Source organism: Bufo gargarizans, chromosome 7 (assembly GCF_014858855.1).
Source record: "Bufo gargarizans isolate SCDJY-AF-19 chromosome 7, ASM1485885v1, whole genome shotgun sequence".
Classification (NCBI taxonomy): domain Eukaryota; kingdom Metazoa; phylum Chordata; class Amphibia; order Anura; family Bufonidae; genus Bufo; species Bufo gargarizans.
The window spans coordinates 74,492,632-74,508,991 of record NC_058086.1 but is presented as its reverse complement, the minus strand read 5'-3'; the positions used below and the strand labels follow the sequence as shown (position 1 = coordinate 74,508,991).

Below are 16,360 nucleotides of genomic sequence, written 5' to 3'. Positions count from 1 at the left end.
CCCAATCCCTAACCTCTGATGGGAACCGGGGAAGAGCATGGATGACCGAGACATTACGAACATTCTCCAGCAGACTGGGTAGTATATGTACTGCGTCCTTCCACTCAGTATGCTTAGTGTCCTCCTATCCTGACTGTCCACCACACAATACGCCATAGAGTCAGAATAGATGGGCAGTAGACTGAGTCAGGAGCGTCCAATGGATAAATGCTCAGATTGTCCAGGTGTTACCTCGTGCCCCAACATCCAGTCCCCTGGGATCCATTCCTCATGTGCAAACTACATGCTTTTAGGGGAAATATTCACTTTTCTATCTTTGAGCTCTTGCGTTTCTCCCTCTTCCATCCAGCCAGTTAGTGGCTTCCTCAGGAGTATTGAAGAACCGGCTCACGTCACCATCTGCCACCCTCAGGCGGGCCGGATACACCATAGAATATGGCAAATTCTTTTCACGCAGCCTCCGCTTCACTGCACTGAAAGTGGCTCTGCGCTTTTGCAATTCGGATGAGAAGTCCGGGAAAATCATAATGGTGCCGTTTTCGAATTTCAGCTCCTGCTTGCCGCGCGCCATGCGCAGCACCAGATCTCTATCCATAGTTCAGCAGCCTAGCCAGCAGAGGTCTTGGAGGAGTCCCCGGTGGAAGGGGTTTACCAGGGACGCGATGCGCTCGTTCAATGACGAATGCTGTTGAAAATGTGGCGTCCGGAAAAGAGTCCTGAAGCCAGGTAGTGACAAATGCACACGGATTATTGCCCTCTGCCTTCTCGGGCAAGCCGATGATCCGCAGGTTATTGCGACGTGTACGATTCTCATAATCGTCGCATTTCTGCTGCCAGAAATTCACCTTTTGTTCCAGTTCCTGCACTTTTGTAGGGAGCGGCTGCAGGCGATCTTCCACATCAGAAATTCTATTCTCGGCCTCTTTAACTCGGTCCCGAATGGCCTGCATGTCATGGCGGAGCAGGCCTATATCCACCTTTACTTCCTCCAGTTTGCCCACCATGGACGTGCGGCAGACAGATATTGCTGATAGTAACTGTTCAGTCACTTGTTTAAGAGACGGCTCGCTGGTCGATTGCTCTGCCTCTCCAGATCCAGCTTCCTCTCCGCCGACGGCGAACGAGATCCGGCGCCATCTTGGTCTTCCACGCGAGCAAACTCCTTGAGTCTGTCCGCTGCAGACTGCGCTCTATTCCGAGCCATATTTGTGTGTTGCGGGTTCGAGATGTAATGTTTGCGGCAATGAATTAACAGGATAATACAGAAGTTAGGGGATTTGGGTCCGGAGCTCTCTCACACACGTCCTCACATATCAACTTCCGGCCACGCCCCCCACTATTGGGACTATTTAACCACCTCCGGACCGCCTAGCGCAGGATCGCGGTCCGGAGGCAGCAGTCTCAGGCAGAGTCACGCAGGGATGCGTCATCTCGCGAGATTATGCTCACAGCCGATCCGCGCATCGCGGGCCGGCAAACGTTCGAGGGGGGTTGCATCATCAGCCTGCCAGCCAATGATCATCGCTGGCAGGCTGATGATTTAAAAAAAAAATAAAGACGAATCACAGGCCATTTTAACACCTTATATTTATAAACACAAGGTGTTAATGGCTGCTGTGCTCCTCTGCTGATTCTTTTCGTCGGTTGGCCTCAGCAGAGGAGCACAGTTCACAGTGCGTACACCAAACACCACACTTAGCCCCCAGATCACCCCAATTAACCCCTGTCAATCACCTAGTGAAAGGGGAAAAAAGTGATCAGTGTAAACGGTCACTTTTTTTTCACTGGTATTGACCGTTAGGTTTTAGGATAGTTTAGGCCCCTTGGTTAGGTAGTTAGCGATCGTTTAGTGCCCAGCCCACCGCAGTCGCTGATTAGTGTATTGCTAATCAGTATTTGTACATTTATAGTATCTGTAAGTGATCAAAACTGATCACAGTCAGATCTATAATAGTATTAGTGTCACCTTAGCTCGTCCTCCACCCAAAACAGTGTTTGCCCGATCAGGCCTGATCGGTCGCCCACACATGCGTTCACCCACACCCGCCGCAGTGACAAAAAATGTTTTTATTTTTGATCACTGCACAATCACTTTACAAGCACTACGGCGATAAAAAAAAATCATTTTTGATTATTTTTTTTTATCAATCGCAGCGGCCTCCGGTACTTTGCTAGCCTCCCATTTGTAAGACAGGCTTGCTTTTTTTCTTGGGTAGTCTCAGGGAATACCCCCTAAATTTAGTTGACCAAATGGCAAACAAGGGGTATTCTTCTGAGGAGGCCTACAGGATTCTGACCCAGTCGGGGAACCCTCATCTGACGAATCCAGCGGGTCAGAATATGAACCTGTAGAAAGCAGTGGCAGTCTGACCCAAAGTTCGGACGAGGAGGTTGAGGTCCCTGATAGCACCAGGCGTACCCGGCCCCGTGTTGCTAGACCACAGGTTGTGCAGGATCCGCTTCAAGGGCAGCAGAGTGGGGCTGGCGCTGTCAGATTACGTGGTGAGGCATACACCAGCAGCGCAGCCCACCCTGGACCTAGTACCAGCACTGCCGTACAACATGGTGAAGTGGCGAGCACCAGAAGGGCAGTTGAAGCTGGTACGGTGGCACATGCAATAGTTACCCCGTCGCAGCCACCGCACAGACAGGCCCGTAGACCCCCTAGAGTCCCTGAGGTGCTGGCAAACCCTGATTGGCAGTCCCCAACTTCAGCCGCACCAGTAGTTCCCCCTTTCACCGCCCAGTCTGGAGTTCGGGTTGAGACAGCTCAGATGGGTTCGGCCCTGGGATTTTTTGAGCTGTTCTTGACTGCGGAGCTCTTGGACATAGTCGTGGCAGAGACAAACCGGTATGCCACTCAATTTATAGCCGCCAACCCGGGAAGCTATTATGCCCAGCCTTTCTGGTGGAAACCCGTCCAAGTTTCCGAATAAAAAAAATAATAATTCTGGGCCTTCTCCTCAACATGGGACCAACAAAAAAGCATGAATTGCGGTCATATTGGTCCACAAACCCAATTTATCACATGCCCATGTTCTCTGCTGTCATGTCCAGGGCACGATTTGAGGCCATCCTGCGTTTCCTGCACTTTAGCATAAACACCACCTCCCGTCCCAGAGCCACCGAGCTTTTGACCGGCTCCACAAAATTCAGCCCCTCATAGACCACTTCAACAACAAATTTGCAGATTTGTATACCCCTGAGCAAAACATTTGCGTAGACGAGTCCCTAATATATTTTACCGGGCGCCTTGGCTTCAAACAATACATCCCAAGCAAGCGCGCCCGGTATGGGGTCAAATTGTATAAGCTCTGTGAAAGGGCCACAGGCTATACCCACAAATTTTGGATCTATGAGGGAAAAGATCAGACCCTGGAGCCGGTCGGTTGCCCTGACTACCTGGGGAGCAGTGGGAAGACTGGGACTTGGTGTCAACCCTTATTTGGCAAGGGTTACCATCTTTATGTGGACAATTTCTACACAACTGTGCCCCTCTTCAGGCATTTGTTCCTAGATCATTGAGAACCTCCTGTATCCAGGAGGTTCCGTGGCCCCATCCACCAGTGTAGTGAGCCGTCTACACAAGCGGCATTTCCCCAATGTCGTTGCTGGTACCTCAACCCAACAGTCACCCCGAAAAAGATGTTGTGTCTGCAGCAGGAGTGGAATAAGGCGTGACACCCGCTATTTCTGTGCTGACTGCCCTGACCACCCTGCCCTATGCTTAGGGGAGTGTTTCTGGAAGTACCACACACAGGTACACTTAGCACTTAGGGATTGCATCTCACAGGACAGGCACACAGGGCTATTAGGGCCCATTCACACACAGCTGCTGCAAACCTCTCCTTTCACCTGGGACAAAGTGCATAATGTACTTTACCACATCTTTGGGCGATTTGCGCTTTGCACATTGTCCCATGGGGAAGGAGAGGTTTGTCCTATAAAAGGTAAAAAAAAAAAAAAAAAAAATCACCAGTTAGCAAAAAAAAATGTATGTTCTGTTCAAAAAGTTAAATAAAGTTTATATATGTTCCGTTCAAATGTTATTATAAAGTTAATAAATTTATTGTGTTGTGGCCTGGTTTTTTCTTTATTGCTTTGTTTTTTTTTTACCTTCCAGGTGGACCAACCGATCTACTAGCTGCAGCACTGATGTGCATTCTGACAGAAGCATTGCGCTGCTGTCAGATTATACAAAAGTGTTGGAGAACGAACATTGTTTCATGCTATGTTATACATTGCTTGGTTTATTTCCCTGTATGCCTATGTATATGAAGTATTGAGTCTGACCACTAGATGTCACTATACACAAATACTCTATCATAATGTTCTATGTGTTGACTATCTGTTATTGCATTTTCCTGTTATCTATGGTGGTTGTTCTTCTATATCTCCTGTGCCAAGATGAGCACCATGCTCTCTGCTGTATGTCTCTTCAATACAAAAGAATCCTAGTAAACTACAGCCATCCATATATGTCTGATTATTCTCTGCATCATCTGCACCAGCCAACAAAGGTTATGGGCCCAGACAATGTGAATCATCAGACAGTCGGAACAGAGGCCTAGTCTTCATCTGCACACCATCTTTGATCAAGCTGCGGAGGAAATCTGCTCTGAGGTATCCAGGTGCTTAGAATACGAGCAAGGTACATTAATCATGGCTAGCAGCGGGGATCTTAAACTGGGGATCACTAAGCTAAATAGTGACAACTACCAGATGTGGAAGTTCAAGATGGAGATGTTGCTGAGCAAAGATGACACATGGGATCTCCTCACCACAGACAGGCCGGATGTAGACAACCAGGAGTGGGATAAGAAAAACAAACAGGCAAAAGCCACAATAGCCCTACTGGTAGAAGATTGAACAGCTTATCCACATAAAAGGGGAATATACTGCCAAAGGCATGTGGAATGCACTCCGTAGATTACATGAGAGCTCTAGCTTAAAAAAAGTTATATTTATTAAGGAAGCTGTATCAGTCAAAACTGACTCCAGAAGGGGATATGCAAGAACATATGAGAAGTGTGCTGGAGATTGTTGCACAACTCAGGGACCTCGGAGAGGAGATCAAAGATAACCATGTGACAGCAATACTTTTATGCAGCCTGCCAGAATCATACAACCCTCTGATTAATGCATTAGAGACAAGATCTGAAGCAGAACTCACATTACAGTTGGTGAAATCTCGACTTTCAGATGACTACAAGCGCAGAAAGGAGCAAACTTCTCACAGGCAAGAGAGCGATACAGGAGCAGCACTTAAAGCAACAGACACTAAGATGCCAAACTGGAAGGCTAAACTATGTTTCAGGTGCAACAGGGCTGGGCATTTCAAGCGCGACTGTCCATTGTGGAGGAATGAGCAGAGGGAAAAAGATCCCAATCAGGCACTCATAACCATGATGAAAAACAGCCAAGCAGCGTGGCACGGAACTTTTAAAGTGACAGATGCTGTCACAAACCATAAATGGTATATAGATTCTGGAGCAACAAGTCACATGACTAACGATAGAGAATTCTTCGTAGAGCTCAATCCAGACAAGAAAGAAACCATATATCTTGCAGACGGGAGTTGCACAACTGCTGAAGTAACAGGATATGGAATGGTCATTTGTAAAAATACCAATGACTGATGTATGTTCCCGGACTCAATGGCGGCCTTATATCAGTCAGGCGACTGGCAAGCAAAGGACTAACCACAACGTTTAAAGGTGACCAATGCACTATCCAAGATTGGGAAAGAGTTATAGCAACAGCTAAAGCGGGTAAGCACCTTTATGAACTTGATTTTGTTGAGCAAGAAACAAAGCTCTGCACACATAAGCACAAGCACTGTATTCATTTATGGCACAGACGTCTGGGCCACAGGCACCCTGACAGCATACAGGAGCTGGCCAGATGGTATTTAACGAAAGGCTTCAACTTAACAGGCTGCCCAAACGCGCTAAGGTGTTGCATCAAGGCCAAAGCCACCAGAGTAACCCCACCAAAGGCAAGTGAAAGCAGAGCAACAAGACCGATCGACCTAATACACACAGAAGAAGTATGTGGGCCTATGAGAACAACCACCCCAGGAGGAAATAAATACATATTAACTTTTATAGACTACAAGGTTTACAGTGACATTCCTAATGAAGAATAAGTCAGAAGTATTCGACAAGCTGAAGGACTAGGTTACTAAAGTGAGCAATAAATTTCACAGAAAACCATTAGTACTCAGAAGTGATAATGGTGGCAAGTACATCGGGTTTCAAGTAGAAAATACACTCAGGGAACTAGGAATAGAACTTCAAAAGACTGTCCCATATACTCCAGAGCAGAACGGGGTAGCAAAGAGGAAAAACAGATCTCTGACTGAAATGATCAGATGCATGTTGACAGATTCTGGACTCCCTGAAAAATATTGGGGAGAAGCAGCACAAACGGCCACCTACTTACAAAACAGATTACACTCCAAGGCAACAACCAAAACTCCATACGAGCTATGGCACAGTCGAAAACAAAGCATAGGACACCTCAAGATATTTGGAAGCAAAGCTTTTGCTTACATTCCGGGAGAAAAGCGCAGCAAGCTTCAAAATAGAGCAATTGAAGGTGTCTTTGTTGGTTATGCCGACAACACCAAAGGATACAGAATCCTAGACCCAAAGACCAATAAAGTGACAATCAGCAGCAGCGTAACTTTTATTGAGGACCCGAGAAATGAAGTAACGGAGCCAGCCATGCCAAGAGCAGAACCACCAAATAATGCTGAGCAGGTGTTTTTTTCCTATGGAACAAACCCGAGAGTGATACTGTGTCACAGAAGAGACTGGAACAAACTGAACCAGCTAATGACACTGAAACAAGATGCTCAATGAGGAAAAACAAAGGTAAACCCCCCAACAGACTCTCGTACAAAGTAGAAACATCCTGCGTAAGAGAACCCACTTGTTGGAAAGACAAACAACTCCCGGAGAGGGAAGCCAAGAGATGGATAAAGGCAGCTGAGGAAGAAATCATCTCACTACAGAACACGCAGGCTTGGGTGCTAACGCAACTGCCGGCCAGAAAGAGGGCAATTGGCTGCAAAAGGACTTTCAGGGTCAAGTACAATACTGATGATACAGTTGAGAGATATAAAGCGAGACTCAAAGCCAAAGGATACTCCCAAAAATATGGAGAAGACTACGATGAGACATTTGCCCCAGTCATCAAACATACCACAATCAGAGCTCTACTCAGTTGCAACTACAAAACAAATGCTAGTAAAGCACTTTGATGTGCTTTCCTACACAGTGACTTAACAGAAGACATCTACATGGAGCAACCAGAGGGCTTTGTAGACCCACAAAAGCCAGAACAGGTGTGCAAACTTAAGAAGGGGATCTACGGGCTCAAGCAAGCAGCCAGAGCATGGAACATGAAGCTTAATGAGGCGCTTTTGAGAGAATCCTTTCAGAGGAGCAAGGCCGATCCCTGCCTATTAGGCCTGCACAATATATCGCCAAAGCAATCGCAATTAATCGCCAATTGGCCGGTCCAAAAATGCTACAATTATATTACCATATTTTTCGCTTTATAAGACAAACTCCCCCCTCCCCCCCAAAAGTGGGGGGAAAATGGCAGTGCGCCTTATAAAGCGATAGTTGACTTTTTACGTGGTTGACGCGGATGTGTCGCCGGCCGCTATGCTGCACAGTGCGGCCGGCGATACATCAGTTACAGTATAGGGAGGGAGGAGGGGCTGGAGGGCAAGTCGTTATTTTAATGAACAAATTTTCTTTTATGTATTCTGTTTTATTTATCTGTTCTGTGCAGTGCTATTAAGAAAATGGCAAGTTTTGTATTTTGTACTTTTGCAGTAATGCAAATATGTTATATAATTTAGTAAATGTCTTATTTTGAAAAACACTGCATTTCAGTTCTTGAGTTAAGCATAACTACATTTCAGCATTATCAGTAATTTGTATGTGCTTTTGCCTTGAAAATCCAAGCAAATCGACCTCTAGCACAATTCCCTTAAAATATCGCATCGCATACCGTTATCGCAATTTTTAGGGCCCTAATCGCAATCGCACAAAATTCCTATATCGTGCAGCCCTACTGCCTATACACCAAGAAACTAAATGGTAGGTGGATCTTTGTACTCATTTATGTAGATGATCTGTTAGTATGTTATGAGCAAGAAGGGGATTGTTCCAGACTGCTGGAGGTCTTAAACATGGACTTTTAAACTAAGGATCTAGGTGATGTCAAACACTTCCTAGGCATGCAGATAGAAAGAGAATAAGAAGATGGTAGTTTTCTTATTAACCAGAGTCACAAAATACAGGAAGTAATTGAAACTTTTGGGCTCAATGATGCCAAACCAGTCAACTCTCCTATGGAGACAAATTATCTTAAAGAATTAAACAACTCAATTAACCCCCTGCAAAATGACTCACAATTCAAGAAGGGCAATGGGGAAGTTACTATACATTGCTACAGTGGCAAGGCCTGATATAGCCACAGCAGTGGGATTCTTATGCAGAAAAGTATCCCAGTCAACCCAGATGGACTGGAACGCAGCAAAAAGGATCATACGCTATTTGAAGGGAACAATAGACTTTAAACTAAAACTTTCATCAACAGGGAAAAGTGGTCTGACTGGATATGTGGATGCAGACTGGGGAGGTGACCCCAGTGATCGGAAATCCACCAGTGTGTTGGAGACTGAACATTGTTTCATGCTATGTTCTACATTGCTTGGTTTATTTCCCTGTATGCCTATGTATATGAAGTATTGAGTCTGACCACTAGATGTCACTATACACAAATACTCTATCATAATGTTCTATGTGTTGACTATCTGTTATTGCATTTTCCTGTTATCTATGGTTGTTGTTCTTCTCTATCTCCTGTGCCAACATGAGCACCATTCTCTCTGCTGTATGTCTCTTCAATACAAATGAATCCTCGTAAACTACAGCCATCCATATATGTCCGATTATTCTCTGCATCATCTGCACCAGCCAACAAAAAGTCGGTGTATGCGGCGCTGCAAGACGAGATTTCTCCTCTGCAGTAAAAGATACGTTTGCCGAGGCATATGAGCTGAGGAGGCGGCGGTGTTCATATGCTTTGGCAAACACTTTGTATAAAAAAAAAAAAAATCCCGGCAATGGATTTATTCATCCACATCGATTGATGTGAATGGAGAAATCGGTTTTGCCAGGGCATACGAGTGGGTATGGATGTTGGGCAGAGCTCCTATGTCCTGGCAGACGCCTTTCCCCTCCCTTTTTTTAGGCAGAGATTTTTTCATCCACATTGATCGATGTGAATTAAGAAATCTGTGGCGTTCATATTTTCTTTCAGCCCAGAGGCCAAACAAAAATAAAAAATAAAAAATCTCATTACCTGTATGCTCAATAGAAGGAGAATAGCAGAAACTCCTAATGCTGGCCATACATTTAATGATTGCGGAGACCCTCAAATGCCAGGGCAGAAAGGGAGAGACAGAGGGAAAAAAAAATAAATAAATAAAAAAAAAAAAAAAATTTCTTCTAACTTGTGCCCAAATTAATTTTTTTTTTCCTATGAACTCGCCGTGCCCCTCATTGAATACTTTGGGGTGTCTTCTTTCCAGAGTGGGGTCACATGTGGGGTATTTATACTGCCCTGGCTTTTTAGGGGGCCCTAAAGCGCGAGAAGAAGTCTGGGATCCAAATGTCTAAAAATGCCCTCCTAAAAGGAATTTGGGCCCCTTTGCGCATCTAGGCTGCAAAAAAAGTGTCACATGTGCATCGCCATACTCAGGAGAAGTTGGAGAATGTGTTTTGGGGTGACATTTTACATCTACCCATGCTGGGTGAAAAATATCTTGGTCAAATGGCAACTTTTTTTTTTTTTTTTTAAATATACAAAGGGAAAAGTTGTCTTTTGCCGAGATATTTATCTCACCCAGCATGGGTATATATAAAATGACACCCCAAAACACAAGAGTACGGTGATACTACGTGTGACACTTTTTTGCAGCCTAGGTGGGCAAATGGGCCCACATTCACAAGAGCACCTTTAGGATTTCACAGGGCTTTTTTTTTTTTTTTTTTTTTTACAGATTTTGATTTCATTTTGATTTCAAACTACTTCTCACGCATTTGGGCCCCTAAAATGCCAGGGCAGTATAACTACCCCACAAGTGACCCCATTTTGGAAAGAAGACACCCCAAGGTATTCTGTGAGGGGCATAGTGAGTTCATGGAAGTTTTTATTTTTTGTCACAAGTTAGTGGAATATGAGACTTTGTGACAAAAAATAAAATGTTCTATGAACTCACTATGCCCATCAGCGAATACCTTAGGGTGTCTACTTAAGAAATGGGGTCATTTGTGGGGTTTTTTTTCTACTGTCTGGGCATTGTTGAACCTCAGGAAACATGACAGGTGCTCAGAAAGTCAGAGCTGCTTCAAAAAGCGGAAATTCACATTTTGTACCATAGTTTGTAAACGCCATAACTTTTACTCAAACCATTTTTTTTTATCAAAGACATGTAGAACAATAAAATTTATATATAGAAGTCATTTTTTTTTAAACATTTTACAACTGAAAGTGAAGTGTCGATTTCGATTAATAACAACAAAAGTAAAAAAAATGTCAGCAGCAATGAAATACCACCAAATTAAAGCTCTATTAGTGAGAAGAAAAGGAGGTAAAATTCATTTGGGTGGTAAGTTGCATGACCGAGCAATAAACAGTGAAAGTGTAGTGCAGAATTGTAAAAAGTGGTCTGGTCATTAAGGGTGTTTAAGCTAGGGGGGCTGAGGTGGTTAAAAAGTTGCAAAAAGTGCGCAATTTCACTCCAGTGAGAACCATGCTTATGAGACTTTTTAATAGAACATGCGACTTTCGTAAAAAAATGTGCGACTTTTGTAAAGCTGCTTACTGATTGATAAACTGCTACCGTCAAACTGCTCCGGAGCGGGAGTGAAGCGCTTGCAATTACTTACCGCTTTGTGGTCACCCGCCGGCCCGTACCGCGCCGCACTGGATCCTGACACCTCGTCAGGTCATAGTGCACTTAGTGTGGGCTATGACCCGACACTGTGTGACACACTGTGTGACATCAGAATCCAGTGCAGCGCGCAGAGAAGAGAAAGGAGCTGTGGAGTGGCACAACTACAGGAAAGTTAAGTAATTTATTTCACTGGCTGGGGACATGGCACTGAAGGGGGATAACCAGCAATAGATGGCATGGAGGGGCTGATCTGATGTCAGTGGGGGGGGGAATGGCAATGGATGGCTGATGGCACTGGAGGATAGTGGAGCTGATGGCACTGGGGGATAGTGGAGCTGATGCACGTTGGCTGATCGCGCAGGGGGTCTGATGAGTTTTTATAAAAGGTAAACAGTAATATTTTTTTTCTTATAAGATTACTCGTAAAAAAATAAAAAATAAAATCGATAGAATACTCGATTACTAAAATAGTTTACAGCAGCCCTAGACGTAGCAATACCCAATAGATCTACTTTTTTAAATGCATTTCACTTTTACACAATAAAAGCATTTCTAAAAAAGAAAAGCGTTTTAGGGTCTCCATATTCTGAGAGCCATAGTGTTTAATTTTTTGGCTGATTGTCTTGTGTAGGGGCTAATTTTTTGCAAGATGAGGTGACTGGTACTATTTTTTTTGGGGGGGCGGGGGAATAGGCCATAAGTCTTTTTGATTGTTTGGTGTCGCACTTTGTTAGGTAAGGTGACCAAAAAGTTTTTTGTTTTTTTTACTACTATATTTATCCGACGGGTTAAGATTTGATATATTTATAGAGCCGGTAGTTACATATGCAGCGAATGTGGTTTTTTTTTCTATTTTTTTCTCTAAAAATAAAACGGGGAAAGGTGCGCTTTTACTTGAAACTATTATTCATTATTAAAAACACTACTTTTTCACATTATTTCTGTCCCACTCTGGGACTTCAACGTTTGGGGGTCTGATCCCTGCTGCAATGCATTAAAGTTGTATTGTAATGCATTGCCTGTTACTGTATTACACAGTGTAATACAGTAACAGTTGCCTAGGAGACCCAGCCAAGGGCTGAATCTCCTAGGCTTCTGTAGAAGGCTGCCTACTCACCCATCTGGTCCCTGTCACCATAGCGCAGGGACCTGATTGAGATCCTCACCCACCGCAAATACCTTCTATGCTGCCCTATAGAAAGGGTTAATCTGCCAACATTAGCTTTTACAGCGATGCCAGCAGATACAGCAGCGGCCCGGTTTCTATGACTGCCGGGCCCCTGCACTGATCAGACGGGCACCCGATCATGACATAATTGCCAAATAAGCGGGAAGTCATCTGACGCCATGACGTATTTAAGGGAACCTGTCACCAGTTTTATGGTGTCCCAAACTAAGGGCAACATAAATAAGTGACTGATTCTCTTAGCAAAATGCTGGGTCACTTTCTTTAATTGACCCAGTCAATCTGCGAACATCTTGTATTGAAAAGCTCCAGCTGATAATGATGAGTCATGAAAATGTATAAGCTCCTCACTCTCCCCACCTACCTGCTGCTGATTTTTTATATATGAATCAGCAGCAGATGGGCAGGGGAGTGGCTATATCTCTGAATAAAAAAATAAATAAATAAAAAAGACTGGACTCAAAATCAGCTCATTAGCACGTGGCATCTTTGTGTGTATATTATGAGGTAACCATCTGTCACACCAGTAAGTGAATACATCTAAGGTACTTTTTAAAAAAAAATATATATATCTATATATATATATATATATATATATATATATATATATATATATATATATATATATATATATATATATTTACCTTCCCCCATACACAATTTTCTGACCGTAAATACTCGGCACATTGTCAAAATGCCACTGAGTAGTTTACACACATACCTTCATGTGACTGTGTAAAGTAAAGTATTTTTTTTTCTTTTTTTTTTGGAAAAACACAGGTGCAGAGTTCAAAACATGTAAAACTATAATAAAAAAAAAAATATAAAAAAAACAGTACCAACCCACAAAATACAAAGATTACAGTTCTTGCAAAATTAGGTAAACCCCGAAACCTATACATGTCCTGAAAGCAGACAACCTGATTGCAGTTGCCTTGGACAGTGTCCACCTTCATGTAACTTTGTGACAAACCGAACCCCCCCCCCCCCCCCAAAAAAAATAAATAAAAAAATTTATAAGTAAAACACGCAGCAAAACCCATTTGGACCTAAACACATCCATACTGATACTAATAGAGTCTGGCGAACAATCAGGCAATATTACATGGCCTGTGTGACATTAAGGCATGCAAATTTCACACATACCACAAGTGTATACATCAACATCTTAAACATTGTCACACAGGCCATGTAATATTGCCTGATTGTTCGCCAGACTCTATTAAGCCCTTGAAAAACATCTTTATTGGATTGTTTCATTTTAATACAAACAGAAGAAACTAAATGTTAAAACCTTATTGCACCTGTGTCCTAAGAATATACGAGTCAGGGAGCTATAGGGGGTGCAAAGGTAGCAGTATCTATCAGGCCCCATAAGATGACACTGGGATGGATTTAAGAAAGTGCATGCAGGTGAAGTTACACCTCTGCCCGGAGGGAAGGGGTTAGAGCAAGAATTTAGCACGGGGGAGGGGTGCAGGTTCAATTTTTACCTTGTGCTTCCTGCCTCAGACACAAAGCAACTCTTGCACCAGGGCCCATGAGCCTTTAGCTACACCCCTGAATCAGGACCTACTTGTTTGATAGCCACACTGTATATTATTAAATAGGCAAGATGTTCCTTGTTCACTTCACAACACCATCCTATATATTCATTGTAACAACTAGGCTCTAGGACGTGGTGATATTAAAATAGCAGTTCATAAGCTACTGCCCGGGGGCGTGGCCTGGATGTCTAAGATGGCGGCGTAAGCTAGCTGCTCTGCTTTCATAAGGGGACTCATATGCACCAGTCATGGGGAGGAAACTGTTGTGGAAATTTTATTATGCTGATATCTTAGTGAGCACTAAGTGCAATGCACTGGGCTTCTTCCCTTCAAATGTCTATAAACATTAGAGAAGTGAAGTCTACATAACGAGAGATACATATTAAACCTCTGCTGCGGCTTCGCTATCCCTTTCTGGATACATATCTGCCTTGCCGGTATACTCATACCGTATACTGACAATAGCCGTCTCGCAGATAATCTCAAACCTATAAAAACCAGTAGAATGATCTTCACTAGATACTAGTCGCTTTGAGCAGTATTGAATGAGGTCCATGCTGACCGTGATGGGGGATGGGCGGCCACCTGGCTGGTCAGACAATGGACATGACTCATCCTTCCTTATGCAGGGATGGGGTGTGTGCATTGTCTGTCTAGCCACATGGATGCCCTTCACTGTCCTTTGACTGTATGTCATCATTTCCTGTATCCTTGTCTTGGGCCAGCCCCTTTTACACCTTTTGTGAGTAAATAAAAGAAACAGACTGGGCAGGGAGGAGAGGAGTTGCTCAGCAGGAATTCAAGATGGCAACACCTGGGTCTGGCTCTGACTGCGGCTGAGGGAAACGGGGATTTACATTTCCTTACACAAAAGATATTGGAGAGCAGATTACAACTATTAATATCTTTACAACAAAACTAACTGCCAAGAAGCCCAGGAACACCCCAGCCACTACTCCGGTGAGCAGAACTCTAGACACATACCTATATTGTGGTCCCTCCCCACTGCCTCCAGATTGCGGCCTACTCCCATCTTCTGCTTCGGGACTGCCTTGTGACACAGCAGCTCCTGCGCAGTGGCCCACAACAGCGCTGCTCCCTAAAACCCACTACTTCTCCTCGGTCGCAGGGAGCAAGGGAGTATACTCTCAGGCCTCAGGGTCTTCCCTTGAGCAGTACATCAGGCCCACCGCTGAGAACATGCGCACAGGACCAACAATGACCACCATGCCACCTAAATAGGCAACCAAACAAGCAGCGATGCCGGCATGGTAATTAGGGTGAGCCCCCAGAAGATCCAGCGCAAACCCTGGGAAGGACTGAGGGGTACACTGCTGCATGGGACCAGATCTGACCGTGTGGAAGACTGGGAAAATGGCGTGTTGCCTCCCTAACGGGCCTCAGCGATACTCCAGACATCACAACACTTGCCCACTAAAGAGGACTTCAATGCATGCAAATCTGAAATTTCCTCTTTACGCCAGGACTTTAAACTGATGGTCTCTCGCATTGATTCTATTAAAACTGATCATGCCATGGGATCTCACAGTAAAAACAGAAGGAACCGCACATGAGCGAGACTTCGGAAAGAGAAACATAATTGCGGGCTGTCACTCAAAGGCAAGAGGGGGCGTGGTTACCTTGACTTAAAGCAAGGAGGCCGCTGCCCCCTTGGCTTCAAGACAGCCACCCTGAGAACACACGCTGATCTTCGGGAGCCATGTTCCTTTCTGGGTATATATACTAAGACTTTCGAGCACTGAAGTTCCTGAGCCACCACCTGCCCCAATATGGCGGACTATGAGACAGAAGAGGCATCGTTCTCCTCCCTAAGATGGACTTTCCAGGTCTGGGTCCTGGGCTGCACCTACCTGAACTACCTACCACTACAGATCCAAGACTGTCCCCCAGCAGAAGCTCGAGCAGCATTTCTTGCAAGTGTGGAAACTGTTCTGTCACTAGTTTTTTTACATCTTTGTTTTTCTTTTTTCGAGCGCATCATCGCTAGGGACGCTCCGTTACAGCGTTTCTCTTTCTGCACCTCTCTTCCTCCTTTTGTCGATAGGATGTTGGGCAATACTAGATTTCTTTGGCATGTCTTATTAGCCCCAACCTGGACATTGTTGCCTAATCTCTGTGTTTCTTTGTGTTCGTTGTCTTGCATTTCCCCCTTTTCCATTTAAAGGGAGTCTGTCACCTCCATATGGCCATATACAGTGCTTACATGGCTCTGTAGCACACCTATACAGGATTGTAACAGTACCTTTGTCTTTAGACTTGCACCAGCAGGAAAAAAAAGAGTTTAATTCATATGCAAATGAGCACTCACAAGTGCCCAGGGGCGGCGTTCAGTGTGTAGGAGCCCAGACTGCTCTGCCTTCTTTTCACTTTACTCCTGCCCAGCCTCTTCCTTTGCCCGCCCTCAAGTCCGGACCTATCGATGAGGCAAGAGACTTGGAGGGCGGGCAAAGGCAGAGGCTGGGGAGGAGTAAAGTGAAATGAAGGCAGAGCAGCCTGGGCTCCTACACAATGAACTCCTCCCTGGGCACTTGCGAGTGCTCATTTGCATATGAATTAAACTCCGTTTTTCCTGCTGGTGCAAGTCCAAAGACAAAGGTACAGTTACAGTTACAATCCTGTATA

General features: G+C 44.5%; 1 protein-coding gene across 1 annotated transcript in view; it reads right to left on the bottom strand.

The window, feature by feature from the left end:
• The window catches only part of LOC122944171 (RNA binding protein fox-1 homolog 2), a 356,156-nt gene extending 355,585 nt beyond the window's left edge, over positions 1-571 (bottom strand). Inside the window, exon 1 of the mRNA XM_044302402.1 lies at positions 392-571. Within this exon, the coding sequence (XP_044158337.1) occupies positions 392-571 (180 nt within the window). The remainder of the gene's footprint in view (positions 1-391) is intronic.
• Between the last annotated feature and the right edge of the window lie 15,789 nt (positions 572-16,360).